The sequence below is a fragment of the Arachis ipaensis genome, chromosome B9, assembly GCF_059453495.1.
Source record: "Arachis ipaensis isolate K30076 ecotype BB chromosome B9, ASM5945349v1, whole genome shotgun sequence".
NCBI lineage: Eukaryota > Viridiplantae > Streptophyta > Magnoliopsida > Fabales > Fabaceae > Arachis > Arachis ipaensis.
The window spans coordinates 153087761-153105266 of record NC_142444.1 but is presented as its reverse complement, the minus strand read 5'-3'; the positions used below and the strand labels follow the sequence as shown (position 1 = coordinate 153105266).

The 17506-nt window shown below is 31.5% G+C and overlaps 2 protein-coding genes and 1 pseudogene across 7 annotated transcripts in view; 2 read left to right on the top strand and 1 right to left on the bottom strand.

Annotated features, from left to right (window-relative positions):
• Positions 1-17506, top strand: part of LOC107619403 (isoprene synthase, chloroplastic) — a 97392-nt gene that overhangs the window by 33624 nt on the left and 46262 nt on the right. The gene's annotated exons all lie outside the window — the stretch shown is intronic.
• Positions 1909-9344, top strand: LOC107619285 (signal peptide peptidase-like 5). Of its 6 annotated transcripts, XM_088499981.1 has the most exons (16): positions 1958-2152; positions 2250-2367; positions 2718-2879; positions 3215-3329; positions 4101-4217; positions 4866-5020; positions 5661-5834; positions 6320-6354; positions 6500-6656; positions 7223-7276; positions 7373-7465; positions 8114-8256; positions 8402-8472; positions 8649-8732; positions 8864-8998; positions 9165-9344. In XM_088499981.1, the coding sequence occupies exons 1-15, from the start codon at positions 1980-1982 to the stop codon at positions 8959-8961; spliced, it is 1749 nt and encodes a 582-aa protein (XP_088356107.1). In that variant the 5' UTR covers positions 1958-1979; the 3' UTR covers positions 8962-8998; positions 9165-9344. The 6 variants fall into 6 exon arrangements, 4 of the variants coding, with proteins under 4 accessions (XP_016177026.1, XP_016177025.1, XP_088356107.1 ...); XM_016321539.3 differs by having other exon boundaries at positions 1913-2367; XR_002353636.2 differs by having other exon boundaries at positions 1977-2367; positions 8114-8252.
• LOC148546839 (putative lipid-transfer protein DIR1 pseudogene) lies at positions 16381-16695 on the bottom strand (annotated as a pseudogene).

The window sequence follows — 17506 nt, the reverse complement described above, 5'->3', positions numbered from 1 at the left end:
TCGGTTTGTTGCTCAGCCTTGTCTCTGTTTCTGATTCCTCTCTTGTGTGCTGAAATCGCTGCTGCCGTGGTGGTGGCCGTGAGGTTGTTTGTGCTTAAACGAAGCTAATACTGCTACCGCTCCATTTCTCTGTTCTTTTCAAGTTTTAGTAAGTTGTCCTTGTTCCAAAACCCTCATTGTTACCGTTCTATTTTCATGGTTGATTGAGAATTTTGAGACATTATTGCATTAGGGTTATGTCAATACCTTTGCAAGTTCTTCGATGGCATTATTGTTGCGGAAAGCTGTTGGTGCGGCTAATGCCGCTACTGCTGCTGATTCGATTTAAAGTCGTTGTCGCCGGAGGTTGTGGTGAAGGAAGGTGGCTGTGGCGGTGCTGAAGTGATGGTGATGGAGGTTATAGTGGCTGGAAAGAGACAGTGATGGATGGGGATGATGGTGAAGAAGATGAAGATGATGATGGTGAATGGTTGGCTCAGATATGACTTTTGGGGGGTGGGGGGGGGGGGGGGGGGGGGGGAGGGGGGTGAGAGTGCCACGTAGGTTCGGAAACCCACGAACCAAGCTCAGATCCAAGTCAGGGCACTTTTGTCACACAGACAGCATCTATCATGGGTACGAGATTAGTTTCGAGCTTTCATGGGTACAAATGTCAGCGTTTTCATCTCTCATGGGTATAAATGGTCATTTATTCAAAAAGAAAAAAAAAATGCAACATTGGAAAAGAAGAAGAAAAAGACGAGAAAGAGGAGAAGGAGAAAGAAATTGAGAATGAGAAGGAGAAGAAAAAGAAGAATGATACGCATGATTTGAAAAGTTATTATAACAACTTGGTTAATATTTTGTTTAAATATAAAGTTTTATTCATAAAATAAAGCTATTCCACCATAAAAGAAGAAAAATAAATTGCAAGAGAATTATTGAGATCTAAATCTAAGCCCCAAAAAAAAAAAAAGCTTTATTTGCAATTATTCTAATGAAGTTAAAGCAACAAGATTTAGATAAATTCATACACCATTTGTTAAGCAAGGCCTGTGGTCGTTGAAGTTTAGTTGATCCAGATATCTTTTTTTCAACTTTTTTTTGTTTTTTGTTTTTTTTTTTTTTTCATAAGTAAGTTGAATAAATCATTCTCATATCTTCAATAATTATTAAATTTTCAATAAAAATAATTTTAAATTTATTAACATTAAAAATATTCTTAAAAATATTGAAACTATGATAAAAATAATAAAAATTATAATTTTTTCATAAATAACAAATATAAAAAATATTTATATATTTAATTTAAAATTTTATTAAAAAAATATTTAAATAACTATTTAAAAACTTCGTAAAAGCACGAAACTAAAGTTTGACCTATAGATTTTCTTTTCATTTTAAAATATTTTTTGGACATTTACAAAAAAAAAGTTGCAAAAAGTATTTAATTAATGTAAAATAACTAAATTTTAAAGATAAAAATATTTTATTTTTTTAAATTATATTTATAAAAAATATATTAAAATTTAATTTTTAAAATTTTTTTCAAAAATTTATATTTAATTGTTAAAAATTTTTGTCGTAATTTAAAATATTTTAAAAGTATCTTTGTAGTTAAAAAATTTAAAATATATTTTTCTCAGCTAATTAACCATGACTTTTTTGGTTTTTTTTTTAATTCAAATAACTTAAACTTTTTTTAAATAAATAATTTAAATATTTTATTTACGAATATAGATAATTTGTAACATATTTATTAATTTTTATTTTTTTTTACATATTCATTTATAGTGTAAATTAATAAACGAGATATATGAATTTTGAAATATATTTGTTTGAAATTACTTTTATCTGTAAATAAAATATTTAAATTATTTATTTAAAAAATTTAATAAATATTTTATTACAATTTATTTTTGAAATAACGGTTGATAATGTAGCAACGAAAAAGACAATCCAATAAGATAAACACGACGAAATCCCTGTTTGTTCGCGCCATGAACGATGAGAGGAGGAAGAGAGGGAGAGAGAGGCACCCAACAAATGAAAAGCCATTCTCAACTGCGTGCGTGAAAGAGATAGAAGAGGAAAAGAGAGAGATAATGAGCGACTTAGACAAAGGAACGAAGCCTCTCTTTCACACCCACCCCCCTAATTCAAATTTTTTTTTTCCATTCAGAGTAGGAGGTGGCAAAGCAATATTATTGATTAATTAATTAATATTAACAACTTAGTTAATCAATGGCCTCTTCGTCTTCTTTTTGTTATCATTCTTCATATAATGCGGTCGCTGCGGTGGCTATCACGCTTCTTTTGTTCGTGTTCGGAGACGCCGCCGACGATGCTCCAAAACTTGATCCATCCTGCGCTAAAGATGTTCAATTGGTAACAAGATCTAATATTTCTTCATTTCGTCACTCTATTTATTTATTTTTTTGATACAAAAAGGTTTAGGTGAGTTTGGTAGCTATCTAGTGTAACTGATTCATAATATTTTTCCTATTGAATTCGGCAATCGTTAGGTTATATTTTTGATGAAGGTATCACATGAAAATATCTTGAAGAAGATAGCTAAAACATTGACATGTATTATTAATCAGCAATGTGGTCAAACATGTCAAAACCATTGACGATTCTTAGCTATAATTTTCATATGAACATATGAAATTCTTCATTTGAGATCTCTGATGAATGCATGTATGTAAAATATATATATGTATATGAACATAATGCAGGTGAAGATGAAGCAATGGGTTGATGGCAATGTTGTGAATTCCGGGTACGGTGGCATGAGTGCAATGTTTGGTGCTCAGTTTCCCAAGGAAGTCGGTCAGAGTCCCAAATCTCCTCTTGTTTTTGCCAATCCTAGAGACTGTTGTGTCCCACCAATTACTAAGGTTTTTCGATCATTGTTTCCTTTATGATTATATTCTCATCCCCTCATGCTTAGCTTCCAATAATTAATTAAACATTGTCTTTTAATTCTTTGAGAAAATTGTTCTTTAAAGATTGTTAACAATCCTATGATACACTCCAGAAAGGGTCGACAATTGAAAGATTATTTTGCTAACAAATTGGTCCTCACTTTGGGTGGATTAGTCAAGCAAAATCAATTTTTTAGATGTGAGGGGATAATTTTCAATCTTTAAGGACTATTTTGTTAGCGAGCTAAGAGTTCAAGAGCCAAATTAGTGATTTACTCCTCTTTGATTATATTAATTTTAATTTGCAGTTACTTGTTGGATCAGTAACTTTATGTCAGCGTGGTACTTGCGACTTCACAACTAAAGCTGCAATTGCACAGGCAGCAGGTGCAGTTGCCGTATTGGTCATAAATGAGTCGGACGGTATATTTCTTCAAATTTGTATGGTGTCTGCTAGTTACATATTGTGTATATGAACATGATGAATATGGCATGTTATTATTAGGTTGTTATATGAGTAGTAAACTAGACTGCTTTGCACACCCCCATACAGAATCCTTTAGACAGATTAATTTGTTCAACATATTAAATAACTGAAACAAACTCTAAATACATCAGCTCTACATACACAGAAACCTAATCCCATTACAAACAAACAATATTAACCGATGAACATATCAGAGTCGCACAATGAAATTATATATAAAAACTAGCTTGCGTCATCATTTGTTCTACTTATTTCATGCTTATTTACATGTATAAAGGTCATATGGAACCCAAATTAAAAATAAGATAAGATAAAATAAAATGTTTTGGTTTATATAAAGTTACGCTAAGTAGCATTGTTGTTTTCTTATGAATTATTTTATTTGAAGATGGAACGTTTGATGCATGTGAGTGATCCCATGCAATTCAAGTTAGAAAAACCTCAACTTATTTTCTTTTCAAATTTTTATTATCATGTTTTCTCATTTAACTGATGGATCTTGACCTTTACTCATCTATTCCATGGGCCTTGTTAGAGTTTAATGTCACTTTTGGATATAGAGGAAACATTTGTAATTTATTGATTGGAACTTTACAGCAATTGTTGACTTGTTCTGTATTCCCATGAATTTTAATCCGTCATAGTCAATAAAGTTTTATGTTCATGGTCATATTTCGACGAAAATCCATCTCTTTATTTTCTGGCAGACCTTTTCTCAATGGAGTGTTCCAATAGCTCTAGAGTAGACATTTCAATCCCAGTTGCAATGATATCAAAGACAGCAGGAGATGATCTCGACAATGAGTTGACATCTGGAAAGAAAGGTCAGCGCTACAACTCGTAGAACTTTTATGTCTAGTTTTATCATGTTTGAGAAAGATAACTTGTGAAAATCTTGTTGTACGGATCTAGGATGCAAGAAAATTGTGTAATTTCTTTTAGCTGTGGTAAAATTTGTGCGAGGATGGTTTATTCTTAGAAGCTCTTTATATCCTATGATGATGATGATTTATTTAGATATTAAAGTTTAGTTCTAATGCTTGTCATTGGGAAACACAAACACAAGTTAAACTTAGGGATGAAGTTTCATAACTTTCCACAAAATAAGAAGACCTTTTTACATCATTTAATCTCCTTTTTCTATGTTTTGTTGCCAATATTAGTATCACCATTCAATAAATCCATAATGATAGCTGAACCCGTTTTTCGGTTTCAAAGTTTAGGCACCAGCATTTCAACCTTCAATTTTTTATGGTTGTTGACAGCTGAGATGCTGATGTCTAAACCTTAGTACCAGATGATCTTACATTGTGAGGTCCATAAGTCAATCCCTATATGAGATCAATGGCTAAAAGATGTGGTGCTTATATCTTGAATCCATAAGTTTGGGTTCAAGTATCGTTGTTGATCAGACTAAAGATATTTTCACGTGATTTACAGATGGTAAATTGATTATGAATTGTTCATTGCAGTGGAACTTTCGATATATGCTCCAACTCGCCCACTTTTAGACTATTCAGTTGCAGTTTTGTGGTTGATGGCTGTCGGAACAGTTATATGCGCTTCAACATGGGCAGATATAACAGCTGCTGATTGTGATGAACGCTACAATGAATTGTCTCCCAAGGTTTCCCCATACAATGCTATCTCTACCTCAAAGTATCATACGTAGTTCAATTTGTTGTACTTCTGTTTTTAATCCACATTAAAGTAATTTATTGTCTTTATGCAAAAGCACACTTCCATTGACTAAAAATGACCTAATGCTTCAAGAAAGATATCAGAATATGTTGATATCATAAACTCAAATTTGTCATTCTGAGGATGTCTTAAACATGCCTGTAATTACATATTGTCATTTAAGTAAAAATAACAAATTTTCACACCCACGCATGAATTATCATCTAAAAGAACAAAATTGATAGGATGACTTTGTAAAATGTTTTACACTTTTAATATTTAGTACATAAAAATTAGACTCTCTTTTAAATTCAACCACAATTTATTAATTAACCAACTGCTAATCATTTCAATTAGTTAACTATTGGAGTTTAACTTGGGAGTATAGCATTATTTGTAGATAGAATATAATCTATTGTTTAGATAGATAAAGAGGGGGAGAGAAATGAATTCTAAGATTGAGTATAAATATCGTTCTTCATCTTCTTATGGTCCTTACTAATTATAGAATTTAGTTTTGGTTCATGTTTAATACATCTTTTAGCTTGTCAACTTTGCGTATGTGATATAACTTAACATTTGTCTAGGGATCTTTCAAATCCGAAACAATGAAAGATGAGGAGGACATTGTTAACATAGACACAAAGGGTGCTATTATCTTTGTCATTTCGGCATCCACTTTTCTTGTGCTACTATTTTTCTTCATGTCATCTTGGTTTATCTGGGTGCTGATTGTACTTTTCTGCATTGGTGGTGTTGAGGTAATGTAGCTCATTTCTGTAGAATTTTCTACTACCTTTGCCATTTTTTAAGGAAAAATAAAGATCATATTTCTTGGTGTGTATCAAAGCATATTGTTTCCCTATTTTTGTTCACCATTAAGACAGTGCTATATTGGACTTTCTGGGTTGGAGAAACAAGTTTAGAAATGTAAAAAAGGAGGGTGGAAAGTTAGAGCAAACATGTTTGAGAAGCTTTGCCATATTCCTAAATATTATAATTTTCTCTTCTCTGTAAATTATCTTATCTGCCTTTAGTTATATATTCCCTTCTCTCCAATAAAAGTTAATTTAACATTGCAGTTAATAAAATACATCAGAGAGTACTTAGTTCTGTACTTCATTTAACTAGCATGATCTATTGTAAACCATAATAATGAATATAACTAGTTAAATTTTTGGGTTTTAGATGATCTAAACTGCCAAAATTCCTCTTTTCAGTAATTGACGTTTGCAATAATTTTCAGGGGATGCACAATTGTATTGTGAGCCTCGTTTTAAGGTATACTGGCTTGAATAAATTTCTTCCTCACAACCAAAGGAAAAAAAACTACTGTTCCATCTAGCAATAAGAAAAAAAAGGCATTCTTTCTACATGTTTTGTGTTATGCTGATTTCTCATATCTATTTTTCAATTGTATGAGCAGAGTATTTCCAAAACTTGGACGGAATATAGTGAAGGTACCTATGTTTGGGAAGAGTTCTATCTTCTCAATAGTAGTTTTTATAGTATGTGTGGCATTTGCGGTATTATGGATTGTTAATCGGCGGGAGTCATATTCATGGTTCGGCCAAGATGTCCTTGTAAGTTCTAGGCTATAGCACCTGCTTAACAAGCAAGCATTTAAAATTATTGTTCATGATGCTAACCAGTTGAATTTCAGTCTTCTTTCTTGAAAATTTGTAAGTAATGCAGAAAATTAGTTTTAGGAATAAGGCTGAAAGAAGCAATTAGTTATCTTCAAATCTAATCAAAACTGCTAATCTAATTCAATCTAAACTACAATTTGGATTGGATCGCAAACTCCAGTAATTACAATGGTTTATTATAGTTCTCGCTCTGCTCCTAGTGTTATTGTACTCATTTTCATATTCCATGTGGAACTTTCACATGCATTTTAATTGCAATCGCATGTTTATACGTGCGCGCGCGCACACACACACATGAATGCATACATGAGTATGTAACAAAATCATGTGTCTGTGCTTGTGTCAGACAAACTGAGAATCTTGTTTGGTTCCCATAGCAAGCATTTTGTAGCATTGTAATGAAAAATGGAATGGTTGTTTCCAATCAATGGTACAAAGTAGTTCAATTGACTTTTCACTTTGTGGTATTTACTTAAAAAGTTTGGCTTTATTCTTGACAGGGCATTTGTTTGATGATAACAATCTTGCAGTTGGCACGATTACCTAATATTAAGGTAGCTATATTGATTGCTTGTGTTTCCTTACTCCTTTTATTCACAGTCCTTTTTATATCCGTTCTCATGATTTGCATTATGCATCTGAAATGATAGGTTGCAACTGTACTTCTTTGTTGTGCATTTGTATACGACATCTTTTGGGTGTTCATATCTCCAGTGATATTCCATAAGAGTGTTATGATTACAGTAAGTCATCGTTTTATCAGTAAAGTTTCCTTTTTAACCCTCTATGGGATTGTTTCATTGCATTTGCATCTCAAATCATATTCCTTAACTCATTTTGTTCCTTTCTTTTGCAACAAGTTAGAGATGTACTTAATTGTGATAGTGAAAAAAAAAAAAAAACTTGTTAATTGGATGTTGAGTAATGCTAAACAAGGCACACAAAAAAAGCATGAATAGAGTACAGAATTTACTCTAACCAAGCAGAATTTTGAGATCTGCAAAAATCAAGGGTGACATGAAAGGAACAGCAAAAACCGCTTCCTTGTTTTCATGTTGGAGCAATTCGGGCAAGGTGAAACTTGCACCACCGAGCATTATTATGTTGAATTTTACAATTTACATATATAGTTAATGCTAAATCATGAAGCGTAATTCTTTAAAAAAACTGTTTTGACATTTAAATCGCTGACCAGGTAAAGTTACAAGACCAAGAGTTATTTCTCACCTTTTATTTGAAAACATTTTACTTTTGTTTTCTTTTTAACTTCTTGTATCTTTAATTAGTGTCCTTAAAAATACTCGTTAACAAAACTCATTATATGCATACTCATTCCAGTTGCTGAGACGAGCTTCTATATTTCTATAAATGCACTTGATAATGTGATCTAGGTTGCTCGAGGTGACAAGGCTGGTGGGGAAGCAATTCCTATGCTTTTGAGGTTTCCTCGTCCACACGATCCTTGGAAAGGTTATGACATGATTGGATTTGGAGACATTCTCTTCCCTGGCTTGCTTGTTTGCTTTGCTCGTAGGTACTGAGTTCCTTATTTTGTTGACAACTTGAAACGAAGCGGTGGTTTACAAAATTGAAAACATGCATTTATCTCTTAATAGCATAGAATTAGATGCATATTGGATTAGATTTAATGTGTTTATTATGGCTTCTGATTGTATCAGATTTGACAAAGAGAACAACAAGAGGTCAGTGAATGGATATTTTCTTTGGTTGGTAATTGGCTATGGCGTCGGTAAGTACTTTTTAATACTATTTTTAGTTGGTATCATAGTTTTCAGTATCATATCATATCATAAGCTGCACTGTTTATTTATTGATAAAAGATGATAATTTCAATAGTGTTTGTAGACTGTAAAATGGATAGTTTTATTAATTTATTCTCTTACAATCTGATGATCCCTTTTTCAGGCCTTTTTCTAACATATCTTGGGCTATACTTGATGAAGGGTCATGGACAACCAGCACTTCTCTACCTTGTTCCATGTACCTTGGGTAAGTAAATTAGTAGTAGTAGTAGTAGTGATTACTACTTAGATTAGATTAGATTGGTGCGTGGTTCACTTCATTAATCTTTAAATTTAACTCATGCTCTTTATTCAACATCAAATAAATAAATTGAACAGGTACGGCTGTCATATTGGGATGTATAAGAGGAGAAATGAGGAGTCTTTGGGATTACAAACCAAACTTGCCTCCCTCCAAAGTGCCTCCAGAAGTGTAAATGACCGACCACATTAAATCAATCACTGTCTAATTGGGTAAATGCTCTTAATTCAGTTTTTTTTTGTTACCTTAAGTATAATTTGATGAATTAGATAGTGTGCATTTTTGTGGGATTTATATTTAAAACTTATCTCATCAATCACTAATAAAATTTTATATTTGACCAAAATTTTTTAATTGAGAATATTGATTTTTTAACAGATCATTGCATGGGAAATGGCACTGAACTCAGTGGGATTAGATTGGGAACAATGCATTATATGTACGATGGTTTGGAAAGTGTACAGGCAACTCTTTTTTGGGTTTCCATAACCTTTTTTTGTTGTATTTTTGTATTCTTTGATTAATCAGAAATTAACGAATGCTCTTTTTGCTGACTTATAGTATTGTTGTTTTCATTCCTTTTTTTTTAAATGTGCTGATTATTTGTTTTTAGAAAAAGGAAAAGGTAAGTCTTTTGAAGTGTCCCTATATCACTTTTTCTTAATTAATGTACAGGTTTTGTTATATAGAAATATTTACAGAGACATGAACTAATCTCACCGTCCAAAATTTGGTTGTTTGTAATTAATTTCAAAATATCCCCATCAATTTTTGAAATTTTGGTTATTGACTTATTGTCACTATAAAATTCGCTTACTATAACATCATCTAGGTGTAAAATTTTAAAAATTAAATTATATATATGACAACATCTTATTTGTTTCTCATCAACAATCCGTGGGCCTGTGCTATTGTATCTATATCTTTGGTAATGTGTGCTATCTTTTTCATATTACCGGTGAATATGAATGTTAAATAAACATCATCTATAGCATAGTTTTTCCATACTCAATTAAGAGGTTGCGAGTTTGAGTCTCATATCTTTGGTAAAAAAAAACAAAAAAAAAGTCTAGGGGAGTTTGAGTCTCATATCTTTGGTAAAAAAAAACAAAAAAAAAGTCTAGGGGTATTTACAGATACAGACGGACGGATTTATATATACTTATGTGGGGGTAATTGAGTTTTTCAAAAACCAATCACAAGTATATATGTATATGTAGATAATTGTTCCTATTGTAATAAGGGTCATTTTTTTTTGTTATGGAGGAGGGTCAGGTGTTGTGCTGGGATATGGAATGAGGGGGTGCTACACCGGAATGTGGAATAGGTTTTGGCTCAGATTTGGTAGGAAGAAATCGGACCCTCCGAGTTCTCTGTTTTGGAAATTTTGTAAGCAAATTGGAAGGTCCGTTTTGATCGTAACACATAGGAGAAATCGGACCGTGCAATATGACCTCATCAAAACGGATGGTCCGTTTTCTTTGTTGGATTTGTTTTTTATTTCGTTATACTACTCGCTGGGTCTGATTTTTGCTTGCAATTTTTTTTTTAATTTACAGTAAAGGAAATCGGACCGTGAGTTTTCATTATTTATAATTTTTTCGAATTAGGTTATACACAACTCGGTTGGTTCGAATTGTGTGTGTATATATATAGTTGCTAAGGTGTGCGAACCAAAGACAGCCGAACAGATCCAACTTTCTTTTTGTTCGAGTTCTCTTCTTCTTTCTATGGGTCTAGTGTGGGGTTACTTGGGTTGGGGAAAAAAAATTGATGGTGAAGTTGCTATTTTTGTTTAAGTGAGTGGGAAGAATGGATAATAGAGTTCTTTTGAAAGTGTATTATTTTGGTCAGATTTTGTTGCAGACACCTGAAGGAGTAAAATTTTTTTGTGAAGATCCATTAGATGTTGTTATTCTCTTCACAATTTCATTTGAAGAGCTTAAATGCGTGATTTGTGAGAAGATAGATTCGGAGATGTCAAGAAAAATATCATGTATTTTATACAGATATCCTGTACCAGTATTTGGTGGATTCGTCCAATTTCAGACCAAATATGTAACGGACGAAGCAAGCATGCAAGAGATGTTTTCAATATATATTGAAAGTCGTGCTCAAATTTCATTCATCGAGTTGTACATTGAATTCGAACAATCTGAGGCCGACCGAAATATTTTACGAGAAGACTACAATAGTGACAGTGAGGAAGAGTTCGAAAGCAATTACGAAGTTGTTGGTGAAGACGGAGATGTAGATCCAACCGACGGCAGTGTGGCTCCGAATGTGACAGACATTGTAAATGCACTCGCGAACGAAGAGCCATTTGAGGAGCCATCTTTCATGCGAGTTTTGGATTTGGAAGCCATGCATGCTCCGGAGTTTCCGAACTATATGAGTGCAGGTACTCGTTTAGTATTTGTAAAAGAGGTTATTTAGACAAGTTCAAAATAAAAAAGACTTTGAGTTAATTAGTATTTAGGGTCCAGTATTCATTTAGTTAAACGAATACCTACCCGCCATGAAGTCGGCCTGGTGGCTATATTGTGCTTGGCCGGCATCTGAGGCCATGAACCCAAGCAACTGGCTAAAAGAACCTCCCTCTCCTGAGTCAAAATGTGGCTGATGTATCGGGAACGACGTAGGAAATTGTGTCTGAAGTACATACTGGCTTGTGGAATGAGGTTGTTCTTCTGCCACTGGAGGGGGAGGTGGAGGTGGAGTTGGAGGCGGTGGTGACTGTGGCTCCTGCTCTTCATTATCATCATCCATAACCTGGTCACCTTCAACATCCTCTTGGACCGCAAGATCCGACAAGTTCAAGTTATCACCATACTTTGAACGGTACCAGTACATATAAGTATCTAATGGCTGATGCGGAGTCATGGGTTCCTCAGTAAGAACGTGATTATACCAGTTTGTCAACTGCATCACCCAAAATGAATGAGTCGTGGCTGTGGCCCAGTTCAGATTCTTAGGACCAATTAACACTTCTCCGTGTGCGCGGTCTAGATTCCGTTCCTGATGAGGAACTCCCTGAACGAAACCAAATTGACGTCTAAACCTGTCGGTAGCATGCCATTCAATACACTCAAAAGATACCAGTGGAACCGTTGCACTCCAAATCATCGAGTGCATGTAGATGTCAGCAGGAATTATGTCTGGATCAACACGATCACCAGAATATGCAACCCACAAAAACTGGTAACAGTAAAGCAAGCAAATAATTAAAATCCAAATAAGTAAATCACTAGACCTGACCCACATACAATGTCAATTCAAACACACCTGACCTTCCTGAAGTTCATCCAAGGTCTTCCTAAAATGAGCAAGCTTAAGATATCTATAGACTCGGTCTCCACGCTCCCAGTTTCGTCAGCTAATATAACGCATCTCATTAACACAATTGGTTTCTAAACATGAAGATACCAGGTAAATGTAAGATAGTCTAACCTATTTGCAAGCGGAAAACTGCGAGGTTCTCTAGGAACCGGTGCTAGATATGGTAGGTGCATCCATGCCCAACACAGTAGAAGTGTCAGCGGACCATCGATTTCCTTACAATCAAAACGTGAGGCCCTGCATAAACTCCTGTACAGGTGTGCTAGGCAGGCTGATCCCAGCTATACTATCCAATACTAGCAAAATCACTCAGCAGATGCAGAAACTTCCAGTGGACAGATGCCCTAGACTTGTCTCCAAACAAGATCATACCGATCAACAACATGATGTGGCACTTAATGTACACCTGTATACTGTTCTCATCAGTCAATTGTGACCGTTCTTTTAAATCCCGTAGCCACGTCAGTTTTATGCCACTTCCTCGACAATCTGACTTTCTCGGCACCACCTCAAATTGATGCAGACACTCCGCCTCTAAGGCCTCAAAACAACTCAAAGTCATGCCAGTCACTGGAAGGCCTTTGGTCGGAAGACCAAAGATCATAGCCACGTCTTCCAGTGACACGACACATTCACCAACTGGAAGGTGGAAGGTATGTGTGTCCGAGTGCCACCTTTCCACTAAAGCATTTACTAGTGCTTTCTGACATTGAACTACTCCAATCTGACTAACATGGTAAAACCCAGTTGATCGTAAATGCTCTTCCACTCTCTCATCTTACCGATCCGGAGGGATAGGGTGATCACATGTCATCATCCGTAAAGCCTACAAAAGCATAGCAAAAGCACGATTCAAATTACACAACTATCATACATAATTTTAAAAAGCTAATTAAAAAATATAATTATATTGAATCCGATTTACTAAGTAATAACATTTTTATCTCTAATTTTAATTAATGTATATAGAGCCTATATCTAAGTTGCTGCAGATAATAACTAATACATAGTTTCACTTTCTATGTAATTAATAATGTTCTAATGTAATAATAATAAAACCTCAACTAAAATAACATACTTCTATACATTAAAAGGCTAACAGAAAACAACTTATTACTACCAAAACCGCAAATAAATTATACTTTACAGATCCTAATTTATTATTTGAAATTATCAACATTGTTCCAGAAAAATATACACCGAAAGTATCTTAAAATTATAATTTTTATAATTAATTATAACAGTTAACTAATTAATTATTAAATCTAAAACTATTATAAAAAATTATAAACAAGCCATTCTTAATACTAATCTATTATATTGAAAAAACGTCTAAACAGCAATTACTTATTTTTAAACACACATGTTGCTAACCATTATTTAAACATATAACCATAAATTCTTAAAATTAAACATAACAATTAACTTCTTAACTCTAATTACAAAAATTATTACAAAAATTTATAAACAAGTCCTATTTAATATTGAACTATTCATAACAAGTTCTATTTAATACCGAACTATTCATACACTCAAAAAATTTCTAAACAAGAATTAATTATATTTAAACCCACTTATCTAACTATTATTTAAATACATATTTCTAAATTTTTGAATTTAATTACAACAGTTAATAACTATAATTTCTAATATTATTACAAAAAATTCTAATATTAATTTTTTTTATTTCTAATCTGTTATTAAAAAATAATCTAAACAACAATTAACCACATTTAAACATATATATATTTCTAACTATTATTTAAACATATATTCCTAAATTTCTACAATTAACCATAACTTCTAAAATTATTTCAAAATTTTTTAAAAACTATTTTTTTATAATTTATTATATTACAAATTACTCTAAACAAGATGAAACTATTACACTTACATACATACACCTTATTTATTTAAACATTTATTTTTAAATTTTTATCAATAAATCTATACACTAATTCATATATATGTTTTTCAGATCAACTCCTAACAACCATAAATATCCTAACAACCAACCATAAATATAACTAAATTTTAAAAAAAAATTAAAAATCTGCAAAAAATAAAAAAGATTTAAAAAAAAACTTACATAATCAGAGTAGCTCAAATATTTTATAATGTGAAATTTCGGACGATCAACATTTCTAGGTTTTGATTTTCTTGACATTTTAGCTTTTTCTCCTCACACAGCAGAAGCCCAGAATGTTGAGGGAGGAAGAAGATGGAGTTGTGTGTGTTGGGTGGGGAAGGAAAGGAAAGTGAACTCGGTTGGTACGCATGCAAGACTCGGTTTGGTTGTGTTAAAAGGAACCGTTTGTGGGGAGCAAGCATTTAGCGACGCGTGGCTTGGATATACACAACTCGGATGGTCCGCTTTTGGACATAGAAATCGGAGGGTCCGAGTTCCCCTCACCTACTCGCAGGGTCCGATTTCTTTCTCTACTGACACCACAGAAAAGTAAAGCTCCCCCCTCCTCCATAGCTGAGTCCAACTCAAATTCGCCCTCCATATAGAAATTAAAAAGCGTTGTAATAATTTATGTGCCCCGATACTTCAAAAAAAAATGTTGTGTAAAAAATATTTATATTATTAGATATTAATACAATAATAAAAATTATTATATTATATAAATTTAAAACAAATAATAATAATAATAATCTATTTAATTAATTACCTAAAGCTAAGTCAAACAACTTTTTAAATATAAATGAGATTATTAGTATTTATTTTTTTTTTATAATATATTATCTATTTACTTTTTATTGTTTTGTTTAATTTAATTTTTTATATATATAATATTGTTTTCATCGAAAATTTTTTTTACCATAATATTATAAAATGTTAATTTTGTAAATAAATATAAAAAATTATTTGAATATTTGTTTAATAATAAAAATATTATTTTATCTATACCTACGTATAAAAAGAATTGTGGTTATTTGATTTAAACTTTTATTTTTCTCATAAGTTTTTTGTCTCTCTCACGTAACTTTAGTAAAAATTTAGATAAAAAAAAATAGTGAAAACTCTAATGTGTTCATTCGAGTTATACTCTTTGTAAATTTTTTAGCTATTGAATTATAATTCCTTTTTATTTCACATAAAAAATAATAAAAAATATAATTTGATGGATATTAGATATTTGACTAAGTGCTGTATTAATAATATATGTATTACTCATGTAATATTACCAAAATATTAAAACAAAAAATATTTTTAAATTAATATACTTTTAGATATATTAATTACATTTATTTATTAGAAACTTGACTAATTAATATATTCTAAGATTTAAATATCTAAATATATTGATAGTAATAATTTTTATTCTTTTGCTATATTATTATTTATTTTGTTGCCACTTCTAAAATTTTTTGGATTTGTCATTGGATAAAGATAACCCAATTCTCCAACCAAAATCGATTACATTAGTTTTAGATCCGACGAATAATTGAATACAATTAGGTCTGACCCGATTAAATTCAACTTTAATTAGTTAAGTTATTAGTTTTGGAGTTGTAGAACTCGAAATAACTGGATTAGTCTAATATTAATTAAAAATAATAAATAAAATCTAATAATATATATACAATTTTATCTATTAACTCTATAATATTTTTAAATTATGATATTTATTTAAGTTTGAATCGATAATGCATTGTATTATTATTATTAGATTTTAGAGGATTTTTAGAAACAAAACCAATTTTTTTTAATTTTATTTTTATTAAATATTCAATCATCCGAACTGATCTAACTCAGATTTAATCGATGTGGATTAATTTAATTAGTTCAAATTCAGTCACAAAAAATTTTAAATTCGCACTAAAATGAACCATTAATCGATTTGATTATGATTTTTCTCCAAACAAAAACCAATTCAAACCGTAAACGTTTTTATTAAAGCCAAATTAAAATTAGAATTGATTATATTATCTGTACACTAAAATCAGTCACTAAAGTCAATCACACCTATATAAAATACATGTTAAAAATACTTAAAATATAAATATATATTAAAAATAATTATACACGTATTTATATACAAATTTATTATTGATTAATTTTAGTGGTTGATTTATGTGTGTGAATAGTATTTTTGAATTAGAATTATGACAATATAGAATAAAAGAAAAGAAAGAAAAAGGAGAAGAGAAAAAGGGAGAGGGGAGTTGAGGGTGAGAAGAGAGTTAACAAAAGCAATAATCCATTGTTATTACTGTAGTATTGATTATTGAGTAGTTTGTGTCTACATTAACATTGCGGAGGGAGAGAAAGGTTACACTTTGCAGGAAGCTGAAAGGCGAGATTTAGATCGATCCCCAGAGTTGGCACCAAGGGACTATTCTTTAATCCGCAAAGGCATTTCAAGTCCGCCTTTGACACCACCGCGCAGCACTCTGGAGTCGGCGGCGCAGGATTTGGCGGCGTCACGGCCGGCTTGCACTTGAACAACTCTGCAAGTGACGTGTTGCAGAACGATTGCGCCATGCAACCATCAAGCATTGCAACCACACTTAATGCCATTATTGCTAGTGCCACCATTGACGATGATGTTTTTGAACCCATCTTTTTCAATTCTTCTTCTTCTTTCACTTTGAACTTTCAAGTCTGTATGTCAAACACTGCTTCCTGCTTTGCACTTATATAGCCGCATAATTCAATGCATCACCTAAAACCACCCTTGTTTTTCAGATTGCTTTTCACACATTTTATTATTGTGTATCTCTAAACTTGGTGAATATCTCTCATGGAAGGTATTTTTTTATTTATTTTATTTGATTTATTTAAATGTATTAATTAATTATTTAATTTAATTAAGATAAATATTAAATTATTTGATATTTATTTTACTATATTTATTATAATTAATTAATTACAGTAATTATCTTATTCGATTGAAATAAATGAATTAAATTTTATTTTAATTTATTTTAATTTTTTCTCTTACATATTTTGACTAATAATTTTAAAGATGTTATATAATTAATTATTTATTTAATTTGATTGAGATAAATATCAAATTATTAATATTTTGTTTGATCATATTAACTATAACTAATCAATAATATTAATTATTATTTGATGCAACTAAAATGAATGAATTGATTTTGTCTAAATTTGTATTAATTTTTTCATCTTACGTATTTTGATTCATATTTTTTAAAGTGTTATCATTTTTACATGTCATATTTATAACATATTTATTTTGTAAAAAGATAAATGGCAGTTTGATAACTTCTTTTGTGTAAAATTTCGGAGTCTACTATGAGGGCTATGTTTAATGCGTAAGGAATGCATTGATGTTTTTTATTTAGCTCATTTTTCTTGCCACTTGGGTTTCAATTTTTTTATTTTAGTATTTTTTATTTTTTTAATT